Source organism: Ictalurus furcatus, chromosome 2 (genome assembly GCF_023375685.1).
Source record: "Ictalurus furcatus strain D&B chromosome 2, Billie_1.0, whole genome shotgun sequence".
Classification (NCBI taxonomy): domain Eukaryota; kingdom Metazoa; phylum Chordata; class Actinopteri; order Siluriformes; family Ictaluridae; genus Ictalurus; species Ictalurus furcatus.
Genome location: NC_071256.1, coordinates 37424420 through 37451000, shown reverse-complemented (window position 1 = coordinate 37451000; position 26581 = coordinate 37424420). Strand labels below are relative to the sequence as shown.

The 26581-nt window shown below is 35.7% G+C and overlaps 1 protein-coding gene across 1 annotated transcript; it reads left to right on the top strand.

Moving 5' to 3' along the window:
• LOC128603532 (uncharacterized) lies at positions 1–26581 on the top strand. Its single transcript, XM_053618038.1, has 7 exons — positions 1–98; positions 5396–5425; positions 6854–7168; positions 12502–12789; positions 22222–22521; positions 22626–22757; positions 25593–26581. Exons 1-7 carry the CDS (start codon positions 68–70, stop codon positions 25796–25798), a joined length of 1302 nt encoding a protein of 433 aa, XP_053474013.1. The 5' UTR covers positions 1–67; the 3' UTR covers positions 25799–26581.

Below are 26581 nucleotides of genomic sequence, written 5' to 3'. Positions count from 1 at the left end.
CTGTGAGAAGACATCAGAAGTGGACACTCTCACTAACACCAAACTGAACGACACCTCAAGGACCAGGATGCTGAGACTTTCTCTCTATTTACTGCTTGGTAAATTCAACAATTTTATCAATACATTTGGCTTGTTCTTAGTATTATTGTATGATTTCCACATTTTATATGTGCGGAGTGTGTGCTTAGTTAAGGTGAGATAATACATATCACAGTTACTATTTGCTTGTTTATGGCTATTTTAAATTTACATTTATTTATGCAAATGAGTTGTATTTATTAAAACAAAAATATGCATATATTAACATACTAAATAAGGTCTAGTCTTTGTATGATGTTAAAATTTAAATATTTATTTTACTGTGAAGACACGCACAAGAAATGCACAAGAAAAAGTGTGTCATTATCATGGTTAAATAGTGATATTCGTAATCTTATGGAAAAAAGAGACCAGGCTTTAAAAACTGCATTAAATTAAATACAGATAACTTCATTTACAAAGGTCTCAGAAACAAAACAGTACAAGAATTAGGGACGTCCAAAGTATCATATTGTACACAATCAATAAAGAATACTAAAGGACAAAGTACAGTCCTATGGAAACAATTAAACAATTTAACAAATAAGACTCAAAAGCAGCAAGCAATCAAAGAGTTACAAATAGATGGAAAAGTAATTGATGATAAAGGTATTCTGGCACATGAGTTTAATTCAACAGTAAAGGGTGTTTACAATTGAGATATTAATTTTATTTAAAAAAAAATAAATAAATACAGCTTCTTGATGATAGCGCCATTAACTCATTTGACAAATTTATCAATCAGAACGTGTTTTCCCAAAACACTGGAAAAAGGCTGTAGTTATACCACTTTTGAAATCAGTGGATCCCAGCCTGATTTCACATTATCGTCCAATATCAATCTTATCATTTATGTCTACGTTTTTAGAGAAGGTTATAGCTGAACAATTAATAAACTATCTAGAGAGTAATAACCTCCTTCATCAACATCAATGTGGTTTTAGACCATAGCATTCCACAGAAATTTGAAGAAATTGTCTATTTCTTGGAAAAGGCCAGGCCTTCTTTGGACCAGCTACATGTGATGGGAGCCGTGTTCGTTAACCCAAAAGGAATTTGATACAGTTAACCACAATTTTCTTTTATCTAAATTAAGTGCAATTAATTTTAGTAAACGTTCAACTGAGTGGTTTACCTCGTATTTAAATTTAAGAGATCAGTGTGTAAAAATGGAGGATACAAAATCATTGTTTATGAGAAACAAAATGGGCTTACCTCAGGGTTCAATCTTAGGCCCGTTGCTTTTTTTTATTTAAATGATTTGCCATGATGTTGTCCAGATGTTGAATGTCAGTGTTATGCTGATGATACAATAATTTATACAGCTGCTAAGTCACCCGCCAAGGTTGTTGCAATTTTAAATGAACAAATGGAAAGGATATTACATCTTACTTTAAATGCTAAGAAAAGTTTCATGTGCTTTTCCAATAGAAAGCAAAAAAATAAATAAAAATAAGGGTTCATAATGAAGAAATAGAGGAGGTAGATGAGTTGAATTTTGAAATTATATATATATATATATATATATATATATATATATATATATATATATATATATATATATATATATATATTTTTTTTTTTTTTTTCAAAAATGGTAAGGGATTAACCTAAATTGTTTTAAACTTAATAGACAGTATATCACAATTGAGACAGCTCATCTTTTTATGCATGCGATGATCTTGTCCTACATTTCGTACTGTATTACAGTTTGGACTCAAGTCATTTCTTAACTAAAAAAACTTTATTGTATAAATTGGGCTCTAAAATTAATGGATGAAAAGCCAAATCGATGGGAACATCGTCATATATATATATATATCTATATCTATATATATATATAATATATATATATATATATATATATATATATATATATATATATATATATATATATATATATATATACCTGGAATATGTTAGTTTTCATATATTAAAAATTGATTAAATTCTTTCACAATAAGACACCATATGTTCTATGTAAACTGATAAAGAGACAGGATGATACAGGTAGAATCTTGATTACCATAGAACTACACAAGGGCAAAGAGCCATATCCTTAATATAGGTACAGGTTAATTAGGGATGTATTTGTATGTATGTATAAAAGATATGCCACATTAGCTAAAAGCTTTATTCTATAATAAGCAGCTTAAAAAAAATTATTTCTTTATGTAAAAAAAAAAAAAAGCGTTTCTAGGGACTCGAAATGCAAATTTGCTTATGCTATACTCTCTATTTGCAATACATATTTTTCCAGCTTTCAACTGGAATCATGTTTTTTGTACTGTCCCTAGTCAAATAAACTAATAAATAAATAAATAAATAAATAAATAAATAAATAAAAACATTCTCCAGAAAAAGACATTTACGGTGCATGATTGCTTAACCTTACATGAATCATGTTTACATAAACATTTACATAAAATGTAACAAAATTACAGTACAATAATGATCAACATTTTGGGAAATGTTGAAGTAATATCTTTCTAAAGAGGAATAGGAATTAACATTTCATGAACTTAAAAACTGAGAGTTCTCAATTCTGAAACTGAGATCCTGAATCTAGAAAAAATGATTTAGCAAAAAATGGTTTCATAAATATGATGGAGTTTCCACTCTAGCTGGTGTGGGATAGAGGGAATATACTGTATATGGTCGTTATTATTATGATCATAATTGAATTTTTTATAGTATTAGATGCTCTTGAATAAAAAATGTGACACAATTTGTCATTTACACCTGTAGTGTCTTGCCTTCAGTATATACAGTACATGTCTGTATACAGTAAATATGTCTGTATTTTTAATTGTTCACAAATTTCTATATATAAATGAAACTTTGATTTTTATTTCAATATTTTTCACAATATGTTTTGTCACATAGTTTTGACAATGACTTTCAGTGAACTGTTTTACTTCTTGTTTGAGGAATTGCTGACCAATAAAATGCAGTCAGAATTTAAGTGAAACTTACAAAAGTTGACTATTTTCCAGTAACAGCACTGCCCAAGTTCATTTCCTCTTATGCCTCAGTAATTATCCCTCAATGACAATATTTTAAATGTATTGAAGTGTAAGCCTTCATCTTTAAAAAAAAAAAAAAAAAAAGTCAATTTACAGTTACAATTGATGTTGTAGAACATCTGTGAAACTTTGTTTTATTAGCCTTACTTTCTGTCAAGTGTTTGCCATATACATCGCCCTCCACTAATATTGGCACCCTTGGTAAATATGAGCAAAGATGGCTGTGTAAAATTGTCTTTATTGTTTAACCCTTTGATATATTGTTAAAAATTGGTTAAATATAGGTGTGCAAAAATTATTGGCACACCTATGAGTTCATATGAGAGAAATGACTTCGATGACTTCCTGTTTCACAAGGGTATAAATATGAGGTAACACATAGTCCAAAGTCATAGGCCTTAGTCATTCATAACAATGGGTAAGACCAAGGAATGTATCTCTGATGTGCGGCAAAACGTTGTTGAGCTTCACAAAATGGGAAGTGTCTATAAGAAAATAGCACAAGCACTGAAAATGCCCATTTCCACCATCAGGGCAATAATTAAGAAGTTCCAGTCAACTGGAAATGTTATGAATCAACCGGGAATTGCACGTGTGTCTATATCGTCTCAACGCACTGTGAAGAGGACGGTTCGAGTGGACAAAAAATCTCCAAGGATCACAGCTGGAGAACTGCAGAAGTTAGTTGTGTCTTGGGGTCAGAAAGTCTCCAAAACTACATCTGAAGTCACCTACATCACCACAAGTTGTTTGGATAGGGTTTCAAGAAAAAAGCCTCTACTCTCATCCAAAAACAAACTCGAGCGTCTTCAGTTTGCCAGACACTACTGGAACTTCAAATGGGATCGGGTTCTATGGTCAGATGAAACCAAAATAGAGCTTTTTTGGTAATAAACACCAGAGGTGGTTTTGGCGCACACAGAGAGGTAGCCATATGGAAAAGTACCCCATGCCCACGGTTAAATATGGAGGTGGATCTTTAATGTTTTGGGGCTGTTTTTCTGCCAGAGGACCTGGACATTTTGTTAGGATACATGGCATCATGGACTCTATCAAATATCAACAGATATTAAATGAAAACCTGACTGCCTCTGACAGAAAGCTTCAAATGGGCCGTGGTTGGATCTTACACCAGGACAATGATCCAAAACAAACATCAAAATCAACAAAAAAATGGTTTACTGACCACAAAATCAAAAACCTGCCATGACCATCCCAGTCCCCTGACCTGAACCCCATAGAAAACCTGTGGGGTGAACTGAAAAGGAGAGTCCACCAGCCTGGACCTCAAAGTGTGAAGGATCTGGAGAGATTCTGTATGGAGGACCGGTCTCAGCTCCCTCACCATGTGTTCTCCAACCTCATCAGGCATTATAGGAGAAGACTCAGAGCTGTTATCTTGGCAAAGGGAGATAGCACAAAATATTGGCTAAAAGGGTGCCAATAATTGTTACACACCTATATTTAACAAAATTAAAAAAAAAAATTTTATAAAACTATGTTGTGTTTGCAAGTGTTTGATATCCATGAGAGAAAAGTATTTCTCTGAATTTTTTTAACAAAAGATCAAAAGGTTAAACAATAAAGAAAAGTTTTCACAGCCTTCTTTGCTCATATTTACCAAGGGTGTCAATATTAGTGGAGGACACTGTAAGTCCCTGTGAATGAGCTGTTACTATAGAACATGACAATAAAACTAATGCATTAATATAAACCTGAAATATGCAGCTGCGCGGTTGTCAGAGCTGCTGTAGTAGAAAATTAATCAACAGCTTCTGACAAATCAGAATCCAGAATACACGAATGCTGTGGTATAAATAAAATCATACGATGCTCCTGTATTTTTAAGCCCAAAATATCATTAATTGTATCTGTTACTCCATTGCTTTAATCATTTTATTCATTATGTCAATATACCTGTACCATTTACAGACACAAACACATACAAATATAAAAAATAAATAAATCAGTAAATAGTATACAGACTGCAAATTTCCAAACACATTACAGTTTTAAAAACATTGTGTAGCAGAAGCACAAAACTTTTCCTTGAACAAACTCGATCAGACACGAGTGTTTTATTTCTTTTACTAGAAGTGCAAAGGATGAAGTAACACTGGTGTTTCAGTTGTGACCAAATTGCTGGCAAAATATAATCTATTTAAATATCACTGACTTTTATTTATATTTCAGTTTAGTTTATTTAGTTTATTAAGATTATTGCACAAAAGACAGCTTTGAGTTTTTACATCACTGATTTAATAAAATTCTTCTTTATTGTCTCTCCATAGTCAGCGTTCTTAGAGCTTCTCTGTTGGCTGGTAAGTGTATTTTTTTTATTTTAAATTTTTAGATATAAAATTTAAGAAACCTGTTTGGAAAACTGTGTATGTGTGTATCATGTTCTGCACATTTAATTAACACCAATAACATAGACTCCTAAAACTATAAGGAAAAGAAAAGGATTGCTTACAGAAACTATTACATTTTTCAGCTGCATCCACTATTATTAACATTTATTATACAGATGAAATATTTTTAAATGTATATTACGGGTTGCATAGACTAGTTGTTTAGATTAACACATTCACTCAACTAGATGGGCTATGAAAGAAACAGTTAGGCAGATGATAAATTATTATGATAAAAAAAAAAACATCTAAATGAAATATCTCAGACTAGCATCTGTTAAACTAACTGTTTCTGTTAAGATTTTCACCTCTGTTAAGACTCCCTGAGGTGGTCTGATCGGTCCTGTGAGGACATGCTCTGATAGAGGAGCGTTCCCATTGGCTGCAGCCTGTAGGTATTATGGCCAATCAGGAAAATCAACATTGTGCAACCACATGCAGAATATCCGCTGAGTCTAGCCAAAACGAACGTTAGCTTGAAAGTTACTCCCCACTGTGCTCGCTTGGTCTTAATATGCCACGTGCATCACAGGAACGGAAACTGCCGCTCATGCCATTCAGTGAACATGATCTCTGGATTGTAACTGAGAAAAAAAAAGTCTATAATATTTTGTCTCTTCTTTTTTTATTGAAAAAATAAAGAAAACAGTTATTGGTGTCATCTCGTCATCGTCTAGTCTTTTTTTTCCTCATGGTTTTCATTAACGAAATTAACACTAGACATAATACAAGGTTCAAATATGAAAGTAGTCCTATATTATTAATTTTGAGGAAACAAAAAAGTAGGGGGTCAAAGGCGGGTGCTACTTTTCAAGATTTAGAGTCTGTGAATCACACTAAAGGAGAACATGCAACACGTTTCTGAATCTTTTTAGACTCAGGTCTGACTTGTATCCAACGTAGCAGATAGGTTCGTGATTTGTTTCTGATATTTTTTCTTTTTAATTTTTTTAGAATGTATTGTTTATTACATTTCTTCCTCTTCTTTTATTTTTCTGTCATGTATTGTTCAGTGGTTTCTGTCCAGTTTTTTATTACTTCTTTTACTAGATTTTCTCTTTTCACTTTTATTTTTATTTAATGATTTTAATTAATTTTATTCTTTTCCTTATTTTGTTATTAATACCTTTTTTCTTTTTTAAATTAATGAACACTATACGATTTACCCAATGCAAATTATAGAAAGTTATTCAGTCATTATCTAAAAGACATTTCTGAGAAACAAACAGGACTAACAGAAATGAAACCATATCAGTCTAAGTGTTTGGCAAAATTGTAATAAGATTTATTATCATTAAGATTAATTAACATTAACATGTATTTTGCTGTATGTTTTAGATGGCGCTAACATACGACTCGCTGGTGGCAGTCACTCCTGCGCTGGTAGAGTGGAAGTCTATCATAATTACCAGTGGGGAACAGTGTGTGATGATGACTGGGACATAAATGATGCGCAGGTGGTGTGTAGACAGCTTGGATGTGGTAATGCTGTCAGCGCTCATCAAAGTGCCCACTTTTGTCAGGGAAGTGGTCCAATATGGCTGGATAATGTTCAGTGTTCTGGAAGTGAAAGCACCATCACACAGTGTTCTCATAATGGATATGGAGAACACAACTGCGGCCATGGTGAAGATGCTGGAGTTACTTGCTCAGGTACAGAAACACTCATATATTATGACCTTGTCATGCATGTGATTATATTTATATTGCACTGATTAACTTTTATTAGTTAGTAAAAAAAAAAATACATAGGTGTAGCACAGTTATTTAGCTTGCTGTCATTTTGACAGTTAGCTAGATATTATGATGTTTGCTGGATCATTAAAACTACTTGAGGAGTTTGTGTGCATGGGTGAAGCAGCAGCAGCAGCAGCAGCAACAAGACAACCAGGATGCAGTTAGCTTGGGTGTTTACTGATAATCTTTGTGCAGTACAGTCAAGCTGGAGAAAAAGAGACAGAAGATTTATAACTCTCCTATGTTATTGGAGATTAAAGTTGTCTGTGTGTTGGAGCTCTTGATTGGACACAGAACATCAGTATAGCCTTCATCCATGCATTGAGCTGCAAGCAACCTACAGTTCCTTTACTTTTCAGCTGACTTAACCAATGAGAGTGTGAGTACCATGAATGCATGAATACATTACCAGAGAAAAGAATCAGCTCCAACCCACACTACAATATACTAAAGCTAAAATAACGCCCATACTCTTCCTTATCCTTGCCAGCCACTGTACAATAGTATGTAGATAATAAGTATGAAATAAAACACTAGGGGGTGTACTTTTATAGGATTTTTTTTCTTACAATGTTTTGTTTCACTTATAACATGTCAATTTGCCAACAAGTACGTTTTTATTAATTAAAAAACAACACATTATACTGTACATTTGACCTATTTATAGTTACATTTAATGTTGCAGTCCATCCATGAAGTTACTTCCTGTTATCATCTCTGTCAGAGGTATACATACTATGGGGCGTGCCCCCCTTAATGGGGCAGGAAGGATTTGGAGAAAAAGGCTGAACATTTTGGCTAAAGCAATATTATACAGGAACAACAAAGTAGAAATTCTAGCACTTTACAAACTGTTGATGGTATTTATAACTGAACAGTGATTTAAAACGCTGTTTGTTTGCTTTGTTCTCCTGCACTGCAGTCACTCTATCTGGAATATCTGAGCATTACCTTTACAGTAGCCCGTTTGTGAAGGGGTGTAGAAAATACAGTTTTCTTAAAATACATCCTACTAAAAAATTGGTCTAACTAAAAAAAAAAAAAAAACATTAAGACATATATTTCTGCTCACTGCACAAAATACTTTATTTAAAAAAAAATGTTCACACGTGAAAAGTTAAAACTTTTATGACTGAGTCTATAAAATGCTTATTGCACAGAAAAGTCCATAACATTATGATTAGGGATGCACCGAATGTTCGGCAACCGAAATTATTCAGCCGAAAATAGCAAAAAAAAGCATTTTCGGTGTTCGGCCGAATAAGTGAAAAGGCCGAATAAATTTGACCGAACAATGACGTGTTTGATGACGCGACCAAATAGCCTAGCAGCCAGAGTGAGACGCGCGATTGTCACGACCTCGATGAGGGGGTGCGCGCATGCACGAGCTACGTGCACGAGCTACGCGCTCTTCGGATGTTTACTGTGGACAGTAAACGTGCGTGGACGTTTATTTCTGTTCCAGAGTATTCTGTCACGTCGCGAGATGTAAGGGAGTAGAGTACGGAAGCAGATAAAGACGTATTTATTTAAGGGCAGGCAGACAAATCCAAATCGTAATCCAAAAAAACTTAGTCAAGACAGGCAGTGGGTCGGGCGATCGGCAAACAGGCATAAACGGAGCAAAGCAGGAATCAGAGTCACGTCACAGAAAACAGGGTCAAAACACAAAACAAGAAATGTGAATTCGTACCATGGACTGGGATTGGAAAAACCAGTGGGGACTAAATGAACTAATCTATAGTTTAAACTAACTAAATCTATCAAGGAAGATAACATTAACAACGTATCTAACTATACTGTATCTACTATAATACTCCGCGAGGTGTACAGGGACACGAGCGGTATATATCCCCAATATAATCAGCCGTATAGAACCCAATAGAACCATTTTTTTTGCACTCTTGTCAATGCACTTTTTAATGCACTTTTTAATGCACGTTTTTGTTGTAGGCTACAGAGTGTTCCATTCTTTCAGCAGTCAGTTTCAGGCCTAACATCGGCTATTCAAGGGGGGCTCAAAAATGACCACATCAAAATATTTTTATTTTACTCATTTATTTATTTAAAGTTATATTGTGCCTTGTTGGTAGCCTATGCCTGCTGGAATGAAAAAAAAAAATTGTTCATTGTTAAATAAATATTTTGAAATTGTAGTTTTTGTAATTGATTTTTTACTTTGAAAAGCTAGACAAAATAATAAAAAGCACATTTTGACTATTTATTCAGCCTTCAGCTTTCGGCCAAGTTTTTCATCCCTAATTATGATAAATTAAAATTACTTCATAGTAAATGTTTATTAAATCAGATTAAATCATATACATTGGAGGAAATAAGTATTGAGCGCGTCAACATTTTTGTCAGTAAATATATTTCCAATGAGGTTATTCACATGAAATTTTCACCAGACATCAGTATAAACTCAAGAAATCTGGAAATATAAAGAATTCACAACATTAAACTCCATAACTAAATGTGTAAATGTGTAATAAAGTGGAATGACACGGGAAAAAGTATTGAACACGCTAAGAAAAAGCGGCTCTCCAAGGCAAGGTAAGGCAAGGAACCAGATGAAATCCATAAGTAATTACACCCCCTATCTGTACAGATTAATATGAGATTAATGGGTTAGTAAACTGATGGTCTAGAAAAAGGCTTTTCGTTACCAAGGTGTCACACAAGAAACATCTCATGATGGGTAAAAGCACAGAGCTCTCCCAAGACCTTCAGAACCTTATTGTAGTGAAACATATTGATGGAATCTGATACAGACGTATTTCAAAACTTCTGAATCCTCCAGTAAGCACCATTGGGGCCGTTATCCACAAGTGGAAGCAACATCACTCTGTCATCAACCGGCCACGCACAGGAGCTCCTCACAGGATTTCTGACCAGGGAGTCAGAAGAATAGTCAGAAGAGTAGCCCAAGACCCAAGGACTATTCGGAAAGAGCTCCAGAAACACTTGGAGGCAGCAGGTGCCATCGTCACAGAGAAAACAATAGGCAATGCACTCCATTGCTCACGCTCACCCCGCAAGACTCTATTACTAAAGAAAAGGCATGTCGAAGCTCGTTTAAAGTTTGCTACAACTCATTTGGACAAGCCTATGAAATACTGTGAGAGTGTAGTCTGGTCAGACGAGAGCAAAATGGAACTTTTTAGCTGTCATACTATACACCATGTTTGGAGAAGAAATGGCACTGCACATCACCCTAAAAACACTATACCAACAGTGAAGTTTGGAGGTGAAGCATCATGGTGTGGGGCTGTTTTTCATCACATGGTACTGGCAGACTTCATATAACTGAAGGAACGATGAATGGAGCCTTTTACTGGGAGATTCTTGAGAAGAATCTGCTGCCATCCACCAGGATGATGAAGATGAGACGTGGGTGGAGCTTCCAGCAGGACAACGATCCTAAGCATACAGCAAAGGAAACTCTCAACTGGATTCAGAGAAAAAAAATCAAGGTGTTAGAATGGACCAGTCAATCACCTGACTCAAATCCAATTGAATAAGATTTAAAGACAATATGTTTAGAAGAATGGGCCAAAATCACACCTGAATACTGCGGCCCATTAATTTCTTCATACAGGAAGCGTCTTGAAGCTGTTATTACAAACAACGGCTTCTCCACTAAGTATTAAATACATTTCAGTTAGAGTGTTCAGTAGTTTTTTCTCATGTTATTCCACTTTATTACACATAACTTCATTTATGGACTTTAATGTTGTGAATTCTTTATATTTCTGGATTTCTTGAGTTAATACTGATGTCTGGTGGAAATTTCATATGAATAACCTCATAGGAAATATATTTACTGAAAAAAAACACGCATTCAATACTTATTTCCCCCACTGTAAACTCCAAAAAATAACAAAAAGATTATAGATTATATAATATATATATTAATGTACTGTTATGTTTTTTACTGTTTATTACATTTACCACCCTCCACTGTTCTGCTGTATTATAAGACTGGTTTAATTTTATGTAATTTTATTTTACATTTAAGAATTGACAACAATGTATTAAGGGGTTGGGGTACGGGTGCAGGTGGTATTGAGGGGGGTGTGAGTTCTTGGAACACTGAGAAGTGGGGCTCATGGGGAAAACTCTACATTATAGCAGCAATAAACAATCATTTCATCTCCAGCCTTCCTTTTTCTCTCTCTTGAAGTTAATGATACAAAAAAAAAAACCCAGTTGCTTATGTTTATAAAATGGATGTGTGGAGGGTCCACCATATAAGTGCCTGTGTCCACTGTTCTATAGAAATGATAACATTAGCAAAGGAACATTAATATAAAGCTGTGACAGAAAAGTAATCAACAATTTCTGCCCAGTCAGATTTGAAAATTCAGCAGTGCTGTGGTAAAAACCTTAAATAAATTTTAGTCTGATGAGATCTTTCTTCATCCAATACACTGCAATAGATAATTCCAATTATGAGCTGATTATTTTGTGAATGTGAATGTGTGACTGTGCATGTACATGTTTTAATCTTTTCTATGTTCCCTTCTACGTATAAAGTAATTTTTCATTGAGTCCAGTTGAACAGCCATTCTTTCCAGCAAGCCTTGTGTGCCCTGCAATTTTCATCAGTCTTAACTATTTTCAATTAAATAATTTGGAGGAAAACTTGGCAAAGTTTGAATAGTTTGATATCTGATTGTTCAGCTGAGACTCTGTAGTTTGGATATAAAACATATTTTTAGTTGACTGAACAAATGGACAATTCTCAAGGCTTGTTCAAAATTCTAATTTTTCTGCAACCTCAGCTGGTTTTGTTTCTAATATTATTTCTTTTATCGTATTATTTCAACTGATAAACAGAAAAATCAGTCATTAGTAAAATCATTCTGCCTTTTTATATATATAAAAAAATCAGGCCATAATCAGATGAAGCTGGTGAATGGTCTGAGTAACTGTTGTGGTTGAGTGGAGATCCAGCACAATGCCCAGTGAGGAACAGTGTATGATGATTGGGACTTAAAGGATGCAGAGGTGGTGTGTAGAAAACTTGGATGTGGTAAAAATGTCAGTGCTCCACATAATGCCAGCTTTGGTCAGGGAAGTGAACCAACCTGGGTGGATGAAGTAGATCAATCTGGGTGGATGCTAGATCAGTGCTCACACAGAGAATTTGGAGAAGAGAACTGTGGACATTGTGAAGATGCCAGAGTTGTGTGCTCAAATAAGTTAGTTGTTGTTTTTACCGTGGGTTTTTTTTTTTTTTTTTGCAGTACTTGCAGACATGCAGACTCCTACACTGACCCGGATCTCCCCAAACTCTGTGGTCTCACCTGGAGAAGTCCTTCAGTTCAGATGTACCACAACCAGCCCAACATGCATCTCTGTAGACTTCAGATTGTATAAAAATGGAACATTAATAATGACCCAACCTGCAAAGACTACAACAACATTTAATCTGACTGTAGATGCCTCACATTGGGGCCAGTACACCTGTGACTACTTGTACAGGGAAACTGCCTCCACATCACCCAGGAGCAACTCCATTACCATCACTGTGGGTAAGTGCAGAGAGGATGTTATACTGAACAGCATTTAGTCATTAATTAATTATTTATGCTGTTAAAAGAATCGTCAGTGAATACCCATAATTTTTTATATTTTTGAAATTGCTTATTTAACAAGACTAAAGCATGCATTCTGTTAGTTTGTGGTGGGGGGAAGTAGGGAGCCCACATTCTGTAGACATGTCCTCTGCTTAAATGAGCACACCTACACCTGCTAAAGAATCTTTTTAGACTCAGGTCTGACTTGTATCCAACGTAGCAGATAGGTTTGTGATTTGTTTCTGATATTTTTTCTTTTTAATTTTTTTAGAATGTATTGTTTATTACATTTCTTCCTCTTCTTTTATTTTTCTGTCATGTATTGTTCAGTGGTTTCTGTCCAGTTTTTTATTACTTCTTTTACTAGATTTTCTCTTTTCACTTTTATTTTTATTTAATGATTTTAATTAATTTTATTCTTTTCCTTATTTTGTTATTAATACCTTTTTTCTTTTTTAAATTAATAAACACTATACGATTTACCCAATGCAAATTATAGAAAGTTATTCAGTCATTATCTAAAAGACGTCTCTGAGAAACAAACAGGACTAACAGAAATGAAACCATATCAGTCTAAGTGTTTGGCAAAATTGTAATAAGATTTATTATCATTAAGATTAATTAATATTAACATGTATTTTGCTGTATGTTTTAGATGGCACTAACATACGACTCACTGGTGGCAGTCACTCCTGCTCTGGTAGAATGGAAATCTATTATAATAACCAGTGGGGAACAGTGTGTGATGACATCTGGGATATGACACATGCGCAGGTGGTGTGTAGACAGCTTGGATGTGGTAATGCTGTCAGCGCTCATAAAAGTGCCCACTTTTGTCAGGGAAGTGGTCCAATATGGCTGGATGATGTTCAGTGTTCTGGAAGTGAAAGCACCATCACACAGTGTTCTCATAGAGGATTTGGTACACACAACTGCAACCATGGTAAAGATGCTGGAGTTACTTGCTCAGGTACAGAAACACTCTCATATTTTGACCTTGTCATGCATGTGATTATATTTATATTGCACTGATTAACTTTTATTAGTTAGTAAAAAAAAAAAAAATACATAGGTGTAGCACAATTATTTAGCTTGCTGTCATTTTGACAGTTAGCTAGATATTATGATGTTTGCTGGATCATTAAAACTACTTGAGGAGTTTGTGTGCATGGGTGAAGCAGCAGCAGCAGCAGCAGCAACAAGACAACCAGGATGCAGTTAGCTTGGGTGTTTACTGATAATCTTTGTGCAGTACAGTCAAGCTGGAGAAAAAGAGACAGAAGATTTATAACTCTCCTATGTTATTGGAGATTAAAGTTGTCTGTGTGTTGGAGCTCTTGATTGGACACAGACCATTAGTATAGCCTTCATCCATGCATTGAGCTGCAAGCAACCTACAGTTCCTTTACTTTTCAGCTGACTTAACCAATGAGAGTGTGAGTACCATGAATTCATGAATACATTACCAGAGAAAAGAATCAGCTCCAACCCACACTACAATATACTAAAGCTAAAATAACGCCCATACTCTTCCTTATCCTTGCCAGCCACTGTACAATAGTATGTACATAATAAGTAAGAAATAAAACACTAGGGGGTGTACTTTTATAGGATTTTTTTTCTTACAGTGTTTTGTTTCACTTATAACATGTCAATTTGCCAACAAGTACGTTTTTATTAATTAAAAAACAACACATTATACTGTACATTTGACCTATTTATAGTTACATTTAATGTTGCAGTCCATCCATGAAGTTAGTTCCTGTTATCATCTCTGTCAGAGGTATACATACTATGGGGCGTGCCCCTCTTAATGGGGCAGGAAGGATTTGGAGAAAAAGGCTGAACATTTTGGCTAAAGCAATATTATACAGGAACAACAAAGTAGAAATTCTAGCACTTTACAAACTGTTGATGGTATTTATAACTGAACAGTGATTTAAAACGCTGTTTGTTTGCTTTGCTCTCCTGCACTGCAGTCACTCTATCTGGAATATCTGAGCATTACCTTTACAGTAGCCCGTTTGTGAAGGGGTGTAGAAAATACAGTTTTCTTAAAATACATCCTACTAAAAAATTGGTCTAACTAAAAAAAAAAAAAGCATTAAGACATATATTTCTGCTCACTGCACAAAATGCTTTATTTAAAAAAAAAATGTTCACACGTGAAAAGTTAAAACTTTTATGACTGAGTCTATAAAATGCTTATTGCACAGAAAAGTCCATAACATTATGATTAGGGATGCACCGATTGTTCGGCAACCGAAATTATTCGGCCGAAAATAGCAAAAAAAAGCATTTTCGGTGTTCGGCCGAATAAGTGAAAAGGCCAAATAAATTTGACCGAACAATGACGTGTTTGATGACGCGACCAAATAGCCTAGCAGCCAGAGTGAGACGCGCGATTGTCACGACCTCGATGAGGGGGCGCGCGCATGCACGAGCTACGTGCACGAGCTACGCGCTCTTCGGATGTTTACTGTGGACAGTAAACGTGCGTGGACGTTTGTTTCTGTTCCAGAGTATTGTCACGTCGCGAGATGTAAGGGAGTAGAGTACGGAAGCAGGTAAAGACGTATTTATTTAAGGGCAGGCAGACAAATCCAAATCGTAATCCAAAAAAACTTAGTCAAGACAGGCAGTGGGTCGGGCGATCGGCAAACAGGCATAAACGGAGCAAAGCAGGAATCAGAGTCACGTCACAGAAAACAGGGTCAAAACACAAAACAAGAAATGTGAATTAGTACTATGGACTGGGATTGGAAAAACCAGCGGGGACTAAATGAACTAATCTATAGTTTAAACTAACTAAATCTATCAAGGAACATAACATTAACAACGTATCTAACTATACTGTATCTACTATAATACTCCGCGAGGTGTACAGGGACGCGAGCGGTATATATCCCCAATATAATCAGCCGTATAGAACCCAATAGAACCATTTTTTTTGCACTCTTGTCAATGCACTTTTTAATGCACTTTTGAATGCACGTTTTTGTTGTAGGCTACAGAGTGTTCCATTCTTTCAGCAGTCAGTTTCAGGCCTAACATCGGCTATTCAAGGGGGGCTCAAAAATGACCACATCAAAATATTTTTATTTTACTCATTTATTTATTTAAAGTTATATTGTGCCTTGTTGGTAGCCTATGCCTGCTGGAATGAAAAAAAAAATGTTCATTGTTAAATAAATATTTTGAAATTGTAGTTTTTGTAATGATTTTTTACTTTGAAAAGCTAGACAAAATAATAAAAAGCACATTTTGACTATTTAATTTAGGCAATGGTGAAAAAATATATAGAAAAAACGTGAAAAAAAAAAAAAAACGTGTTCGGTATTCGGCCTTCAGCTTTCGGCCAAGTTTTTCATTGTATTTGGTTTCGGCTTCGGCCAAGAATTTTCATTTTGGTGCATCCTTAATTATGATATTACTTCATAGTAAATGTTTATTAAATCAGATTAAATCATATACATTGGAGGAAATAAGTATTGAGCGCATCAACATTTTTGTCAGTAAATATATTTCCAATGAGGTTATTCACGTGAAATTTTCACCAGACATCAGTAGAAACTCAAGAAATCTGGAAATATAAAGAATTCACAACATTAAATTCCATAACTAAATGTGTAAATGTGTAATAAAGTGGAATGACACGGGAAAAAGTATTGAACACGCTAAGAAAAAGCGGCTCTCCAAGGCAAGGTAAGGCAAGGAACCAGATGAAATCCATAAGTAATTACAACCCCTATCTGTACAGATTAATATGAGATTAATGGGTTAGTAAATTGATGGTCTAGAAAAAGGCTTTTCGTTACCAAGGTGTCGCACAAGAAACATCTCATGATGGGTAAAAGCACAGAGCTCTCCCAAGACCTTCAGAACTTTATTGTAGTGAAACATATCGATGGAATCGGATACAGAAGTATTTCAAAACCTCTGCATGCTCCAGTAAGCACCATCGGGGCCGTTATCCACAAGTGGAAGCAACATCACTCTGTCATCAACCGGCCACGCACAGGAGCTCCTCACAGGATTTCTGACCAGGGAGTCAGAAGAGTAGTCAGAAGAGTAGCCCAAGACCCAAGGATTATTCGGAAAGAGCTCCAGAAACACTTGGAGGCAGCAGGTGCCATCGTCACAGAGAAAACAAAAGGCAATGCACTCCACTGCTCACACTCACACCACAAGACTCCATTACTAAAGAAAAGGCACTGCACATCACCCTAAAAACACTATACCAACAGTGAAGTTTGGAGGTGGAAGCATCATGGTGTGGGGCTGTTTTTCATCACATGGTACTGGCAGACTTCATATAACTGAAGGAACGATGAATGGAGCCTTTTACTGGAAGATTCTTGAGAAGAATCTGCTGCCATCCACCAGGATGATGAAGATGAGACGTGGATGGAGCTTCCAGCAGGACAACGATCCAAAGCATACAGCAAAGGAAACTCTCAACTGGTTTCAGAGAAAAAAAATCAAGGTGTTAGAATGGCCCAGTCAATCACCTGACTCGAATCCAATTGAATAAGATTTAAAGGCAATATGTTTTGAAGAGTGGGCCAAAATCACACCTGAATACTGCGACCATTAATTTCTTCATACAGGAAGCATCTTGAAGCTGTTATTACAAACAAAGGCTTCTCCACTAAGTATTAAATACATTTCAGTTAGAGTGTTCAATAGTTTTTTCTCGTGTTATTCCACTTTATTACACATAACTTCATATATGGACTTTAATGTTGTGAATTCTTTATATTTCTGGATTTCTTGAGTTAATACTGATGTCTGGTGGAAATTTCATATGAATAACCTCATAGGAAATATATTTACTGAAAAAAAACATGCATTCAATACTTATTTCCCCCACTGTAAACTCCAAAAAATAACAAAAAGATTATAGATTATATAATATATATATTAATGTACTGTTATGTTTTTTACTGTTTATTACATTTACCACCCTCCACTGTTCTGCTATATTATAAGACTGGTTTAATTTTATGTAATTTTATTTTACATTTAAGAATTGACAACAATGTATTAAGGGGTTGGGGTAGGGGTGCAGGTGGTATTGAGGGGGGTGTGAGTTCTCGGAACACTGAGAAGTGGGGCTCATGGGGAAAAATCCACATTATAGCATTATATCATTTCATCTCCAGCCTTCCTTTTTCTCTCTCTTGAAGTTAATGATACAAAAAAAAAACCCAGTTGCTTATGTTTATAAAATGGATGTGTGGAGGGTCCACCATATAAGTGCCTGTGTCCACTGTTCTATAGAAATGATAACATTAGCAAAGGAACATTAATATAAAGCTGTGACAGAAAAGTAATCAACAATTTCTGCCCAGTCAGATTTGAAAATTCAGCAGTGCTGTGGTAAAAACCTTAAATAAATTTTAGTCTGATGAGATCTTTCTTCATCTAATACACTGCAATAGATAATTCCAATTATGAGCTGATTATTTTGTGAATGTGAATGTCTGACTGTGCATGTACATGTTTTAATCTTTTCTATGTTCCTTTCTACGTATAAAGTAATTTTTCATTGAGTCCAGTTGAACAGCCATTCTTTCCAGCAAGCCTTGTGTGCCCTGCAATTTTCATCAATCTTAACTATTTTCAATTAAATAATTTGGAGGAAAACTTGGCAAAGTTTGAATAGTTTGATATTTGATTGTTCAGCTGAGACTCTGTAGTTTGGATATAAAACATATTTTTAGTTGACTGAACAAATGGACAATTCTCAAGGCTTGTTCAAAATTCTAATTTTTCTGCAACCTCAGCTGGTTTTGTTTCTAATATTATTTCTTTTATCATATTATTTCAACTGATAAACAGAAAAATCAGTCATTAGTAAAATCATTCTGCCTTTTTATATATAAAAAAATCAGGCCATAATCAGATGAAGCTGGAGAATGGTCTGAGTAACTGTTGTGGTTGAGTGGAGATCCAGAACAATGCCCAGTGAGGAACAGTGTATGATGATTGGGACTTAAAGGATGCAGAGGTGGTGTGTAGAAAACTTGGATGTGGTAAAAATGTCAGTGCTCCACATAATGCCAGCTTTGGTCAGAGAAGTGAACCAACCTGGGTGGATGAAGTAGATCAATCTGGGTGGATGCTAGATCAGTGCTCACACAGAGAATTTGGAGAAGAGAACTGTGGACATTGTGAAGATGCCAGAGTTGTGTGCTCAAATAAGTTAGTTGTTGTTTTTACTGTGGGTTTTTTTTTTTTTTGCAGTACTTGCAGACATGCAGACTCCTACACTGACCCGGATCTCCCCAAACTCTGTGGTCTCACCTGGAGAAGTCCTTCAGTTCAGATGTACCACAACCAGCCCAACATGCATCTCTGTAGACTTCAGATTGTATAAAAATGGAACATTAATAATGACCCAACCTGCAAAGACTACAACAACATTTAATCTGATTGTAGATGCCTCACATCGGGGCCAGTACACCTGTGACTACTTGTACAGGGAAACTGCCTCCACATCACCCAGGAGCAACTCCATTACCATCACCGTGGGTAAGTGCAGAGAGGATGTTATACTGAACAGCATTTAGTCATTAATTAATTATTTATGCTGTTAAAAGAATCGTCAGTGAATACCCATAATTTTTTATATTTTTGAAATTGCTTATTTAACAAGACTAAAGCATGCATTCTGTTAGTTTGTGGTGGGGGGAAGTAGGGAGCCCACATTCTGTAGACATGTCCTCTGCTTAAATGAGCACACCTACACCTGCTAGAGGTGTGTAAGTGCAGTTCCAATCATATTCCAATTATACTGAACAGTGTTGTGTAAATAATTAATGATTATCTTTAATTTGTATATTATTTAAATGTATTTATTAACAGACAAGCACAGAGGTCTGGAACCTTTTCATCTGGCAGAGCCATAAAAGCCAAAAAAAAAGAGTAATTTTCTTTAAACAGCCAGAGGAAAGTCAACATATATATATTTTTAATGTTTTCATATGTTTTCTGCTTATTGTAGTTATAATAAAATAAAGAGAGAAAAATAAAGCTGCAAGCAGCAATGGCGGATTCCTCCTCAATATTGCGGACCATTTCAAAATGTACATGGTAGATAAATGTATCCCACAGATACGACATTTCAACGCATTTGGCTCAGTGACAGATTTTAAGTTAATTTTTTTAGTTTTCCACAAATGATCATTGTAGAGAAGATTCAGGAGTCAGTAAGGGTTTTGGAGAATTACTTTGTGCTGATACAATGCTATTTATACATTATTTAGAATTTATTCCTGCTGCTATAACATTGATTTACTCTGTGCTGCTATAACATTAATCTAAATGAAGTCTATTTTGGGCCAATCCAAGACAAACAGCGCCATCTGACGGACGATAAAGATATTGTTAAATATAATATAAAAGATATTACCAAAGATAATATTCCTTTTAATGTAATTCTTCTTGGAGATATGAGATTGCCATCGCACATGGTAACATACTGTAGTGTCCTCTTTGTGTGTGGCACAGATCAAGTCCATAGGTTAATGTTCCACTGATTTATGGACACAAGAAATATGTGCAACAATTGTCAATGCACCAATATGTAAATAGTTCTGCCAATTTTTATTTGATTCGTTATTGTTTATTGCCCTATAGAAAGACATGTATCCCACACACATGTACCACAGTTCAAGTCAATCGGACCTACAGTTCACGAGGAGAAGATTTTTGTAGTTGTGGACAAATTTTCAATGTACTGGAAAATCTATCATGGCAGACTTTATGGGTCCCGATGGCATTTTTTGTTCGCCATGAAAAATAAGGCATTTATACCAATTTTCAGACAATTTGGGGAAATTATGGGGAAAATCACATAGAATTTGGGTATGGCCTGTAGCACCACCTGTGGACTAATGTGGTGTGGTAGTTATTCGTGGACTGTAGTATCAATGTGCAAATATCAAAACTTTTTACCATTCAGATCTTGAGTTATTGGGCACTTTAGGGAGATAATAACAACAATATTATTATTATTATTATTATTTATAATAATAATAATAATAATAATAATAATAATAATAATAATAATGATAAATATATCTGCAGGCAGCAATTCTGGGGTCAAGACAATTATCGGCAGCATGAGCAGCAAAAGAAGCTTTGTGACATGTTTTTGTTAGAGTCCGATGAACAGTGTATGAGGAGTTAGAAAATGTAAACTTTCAATGATATTAAAAAAACATTTATTTTAAAAATAACTAAAAATAGCCACTTAGAAATTTGTCCAGTATGTGCTGCTGTTCTGAAACTGCTCAGGTAGTATCTGGACATGATGGTTATCATGTGGGAAAGCGTTCAAGACTTTTAAGTGAAAATATCCATTTTTCCTATCTCCTGACCAGTACGGGGCAGTGTACCAAAACTCTGCACATAACCTCAGGACCTAATGCTGATGACACGTTCCATGTTTTGTCACAATCCCTCAAAGCGTTGTGGAGATACAGCCTCAAGTTAAATTTTGTGTGTTCATCAAATTCGTTGAAGGACCATTCGAAAACGGTATGGTTTATCAAAATTCTGTGAATAAAATTTTGTCGTGCATGCATCTAGTTGATGCAGGCCAATTTTCGTGCAAATCGGACAAACAGCCTAGGAGGAGTTTAAAAAAATTAGGTTTTTCTGAAAATTCAAAATAGCGGAAAAATTTTCATGACGGAAAATTATGTCATAGGGTGCAATCGAATCGTCTTGAGCCAAGGGATCAGAGGAAAAAAGAATTTTGTTTAAAAAAGTTAAAACATAAACATGAGTGCAAATTTGGACAATTGGTGGCGCTCGAGGGATTGAGTGAAAGACTCCAAATTTGCTGTAGTAACACATCATGTCCTCTATCTGTGTGCCAAATTAATGCTTTTTGCGAGCATTACTCAAACGACCGACATTCAGTCTCACTGAAGATAATAAGGGTGATGGCACAGTTCACAGGTGACACGACACCATTGCCATGTCATCTGATCACAGCAGGCTTATAAAGCTTCAGATGCCGGTCACACACGAGGGCGCTTCACACAGTGTGGAGCTCACACAACATTGACTTCCCTTTGAAAGGGAACCTCGTTACAAATATACTTCTGACTGCTTCAAAGCAATAACATTGGAAACTCCTGCCATTATGAACATCAACAATTATAAGATACCCTTTGTTAAATGTAATGTTGGAATATGTGCCATACACAGCCCTGCGTAACTTTATCACCTTTGATTTTCCTTAAGTGGATTTGAGGGCTTTTTATTGCTAGTACAAGACAATATTTGCAGCTTTGACTTCAGCTATAAAACAAATTCGTTCTCTTCATTTCACCATTTTCAATAAGAGAGACCCTGCTTGTTGTTTTCTAGTGAACCTGCAGCAGCCCAATATCTCCTTTAGTGCTGCTGGTGGACCAGAAGTGACAAGGGGCTACAGCTTCTCCATCATCTGCTCCACTGAACCTCAGTATCCAGGAGGTTCCTTCCACTTGAATTTCAGTGGATCCAACATCACCAGCACTCAGTCGGCTGTCAACCACTCAGCCGTCTTCCTGTTTCCTGAGGCAGATTTTGTCCATCAGGGAATCTACAGCTGTACTTATGAAGTTAACGTGTCTTCACTTATCTTTACCTCCGCTACCACTGAGCAGCTGGAAATCACTGTGAAAAGTATAGCAAAATGAACTAGTTCTTTTATTTTCTGTTCGGCAATTTAATGGGTAAAATATTGTTGTTGTTGATGATGATGATGATGATGATGATTTCTCTCGCAGCATTTCTGGCTCCTTATATTGGTATTGGAGTGACAGCAGGACTGCTTTTCATCTTAGTTCCAATCATCATTTGCTTTGTGAATACACAAAAAAGACGAAAATATCAAACGGATAAGAAGAAGAATACACCACGTGAGTTGCTGTAGTTATTAATTAACTATAATTATTAAACACCCCTTTAATAACAAATCTGAAAACAAAACTGTTTACATAGTATGGAGTGAAACTATATATACAGTATCTCACAAAAGTGAGTACACCCCTCACATTTTTGTAAATATTTGATTATATCTTTTCATGTGACATCACTGAGGAAATGACACTTTGCTACAATGTAAAGTAGTGAGTGTACAGCTTGTGTAACAGTGTAAATTTGCTGAATAGACGTATGAGTGCTGCCAGCATTGCTGCAGAGGTTGAAGGGGTGGGGGGTGAGCCTGTCAGTGCTCAGACCATACACCGCACACTGCATCAAATTGGTCAGCATGGCTGTCGTCCCAGAAGGAAGCCTCTTCTAAAGATGATGCACAAAAAAGCCCGCAAACAGTTTGCTGAAGACAAGCAGACTAAGGACATGGATTATGAGACCAAGATAATCTTATTTGGTTCAGATGGTGTCAAGCGTGTGTGGCAGCAACTAGGTGAGGAGTACAAAGACAAGTGTGTATTGCCTACAGTCAAGCATGGTGGTGGGAGTGGCATGGTCTGGGGCTGCATGAGTGCTGCCGGCACTGGCGAGCTACAGTTCATTGAGGGAATCATGAATGCCAACATGAACTGTAACATACTGAAGCAGAGCATGATCAGTATGCAGTATTCCAGCATGATAACGACCCCAAACACACTTCCAAGATGACCACTGCCTTGCTAAAGAAGCTGAGGGTGAAGGTGATGGACTGGCCAAGCATGTCTCCAGACCTAAACCCTATTGAGCATCTGTGGGGCAGTTCAGACATTAATGACTGTGTGTTGAGTTATTTTGAGGGGACAGCAAATTTACACTGTTACACAAGCTGCACACTCACTACTTTACATTGTAGCAGAGTGTCATTTCTTCAGTGTTGTCACATGAAAAGATATCATCAAATATTTACCAAAATGTGAGGGGTGTTCTCATTTTTGTGAGATACTGTGTGTGTGTGTGTGTGTGTGTGTGTGTGTGTATATATATATATATATATATATATATATATATATATATATATATATATATATATATATATATATATACACACACACACACACAGACTAGACTACACTAGACTAGACTATACTAGACTCCACAAGACCTCTGAAGGTGTGCTGTGGTATCTGGCACCAACAGAGTAGCAGCCGATCCTTTAAGTCCTGTAAGTTGTGAGGTGGGGCCTCCATGGACCGGACTTGTTTGTCAAGCACTTCCCACAGATGCTTGATTGGATTTAGATTTGGGGAAATTGGAGGCCAAGTCAACACCTTGAACTCTTTGTCATGTTCCTCAAACCATTCCTGAACTATTTCTGCAGCGTTGCAGGATGCGTTATGCTGCTGAAAGAGACCACTGGTTTGTACTTGGTCTGCAACAGCACAAACAGTGCAAAGTAACATCCACTCAAATGTCAGGACCCAAAGTTTCTCAGGAGAACATTGCCCAGAGCTTCACACTGCCTCTGCCGGCTTGCCTTCTTCCCATAGTGCATCCTGGTGCTATCTCATCCCCAGGTAAGTGACACACCTGATCATCCATATGATGTAAAAAAATAAAAAAAAAACGTGATTTATCAAACCAGGCCACCTTCTTCCATTCCATCATTCATGGTCCAGTTCTCATCCTCACGTGCCCATTGTAGGCACTTTTGGTGGTGGACAGGGGTCAGCAGTGTGTCTGACACCTTTCTGTCATAGCCAGCATTAACATTTTCAACAATTTGACCTACAGTAGCTCTTCTGTGGGATCAGACAAGATGGGCTAGTGTCCACTCCCCGTGTGCATCAGTGAGCCTCGGGCACCCATGAGCCTGTCACCAGTTTACTGGTTATCCTTCCTTGGACCACTTTTGGTAGGTACTAATCAGTGAGGAACATGACAAAGAGCTAAAGGTGAAGACCTGGCCTCTGATTGAGCATATGTGGATTTGCTGGACAAATAAGTCCCATCCATGGAGGCCCCACCTTGCAACCTACTTAAAGGACGTAAAGGATCAGCTGCTAACATCTTGGTGCCAGTGCAGTAACTCATTGACAATTATATGAATCTAAGCCAATCAGTCGGATTCAATTACTTAGTCTTCTTATGCGTAAATTTACACACACATACAGGAGCAGGAGTAGGATATGAAAGCTTTTCTGTATTTATGTCTTTCATGAATATAATTTTTTTGTGTAAATTCGGATACATAAAATTTATGCATAAATCCGTTTGTATCCAGCTTGATAAATAACGGCCATTATTTCTATAGTAACAACATCAGTGATTGTATGGCAGATGCGCTATATAAATAGATTTTTTTCAATGTGTCGTGGTTGAAATGATGTTCTGTAAAGAGATGTTTCTTTAGCATTTATGGGAGAAATCTCCAGTGTCAGTGCTTTGCAACAGTCAGAGATAAAACTTGTCAAGTTTTCTGACGAGGGTAAGTCTTCAGGATAGAGGAGTTTGCTGAGAAACATTTGACAGTTTCTTAGTAACTGCTATAAGTTTCTTAGTAATAGCTGCTATAGCATGAGTGATGAGAAAAATTATCTTGTTTTGCAGACCTAACAACTATGACATATTCTTTAATTAATCAAAAATTGTAATTATTGGCAAATTGCTGAGGCATAAGAGGAATAAAAACATTTTAGATGCAACTTCAGTCATTCATTACCTTCCTTTAATGACATGACACAGCATTTTATACATTACTTGTATTATTCTTGTTGAACCTGAATATACCTTGATAGACGAATATGCTGAAAACTTGTATTTTTGACACAATAACTTTACAGGTGCCAAAAACACATATCAGCGCCCCCAAGGAGCGAATGAGTCAGATGATGAAGCTATTTATGAAAACACAGAAACTATTTTCCAGCAGAAGGACGATTCAGACAAGTCTGATAATGACTACGTTTATGGTAATGCTGATGAACAAACAAATGCTGTGGACAATGACTATGAAGATGATGAAGTTTATGCAAACTGTGTAGATTAGTGTTGAGAACTTAATAATTATCAGTATGTACAGTCCCCAAACAATCACATGATTCAATTGGATATATAATATTACTTCTTAGTTGTTTTAAATAACGCCGATTATAGAATCAGTTTGTATTCGTCTGTTTAGTGTGTTCAGATCCGATAATAAAACTTTTTATTTCACTTTCTTAATACAAATAGGTATATTCTTGTTTTCATTTTGAATTATTGTTAATATTAAATATCGAAATGCATCAAGAGTTTAATGATCCATGAGTGTTTTCCATAAACTGATGACTAATGCAGAAATCAGAAAATAATGAATGGGACAACTGAAATATCATTTTTAATTCTAATATCACTCATAAACTTCCAAAACAATCATGTATATTCTATTCATATTTTTTAGATTAGATTAAACTCACTTTGTCTATTTTTTTCTTAACATTGTTATACATTTTTTAAAATTGGATTTAATTTGAGTTTCAGATTATGGGAATTAATTTAGTGTATTTTGAATGTATTTGATTCATTTACTGTATTTACTCTCTTATCTCTTATATATCCAGCCTTATGAGTAGCAGTTTGGGATTTGGTGTATTTTGGACCTAAACTGGACAAATTATTCTGCAAATACTTATTGGTGATAAAAAAAAAATAAATGAAAAAATAAAAAATAAAAAAACTTTTTTTAAAACTATTTGTAAATTGAGTTAATAAAATTAATGTTAAAGTCTTTGATTGATATGTAAAGTTTCTTTTTACCAACCAGGGTGTGTGTGTGTGTGTGTGTTTTTCT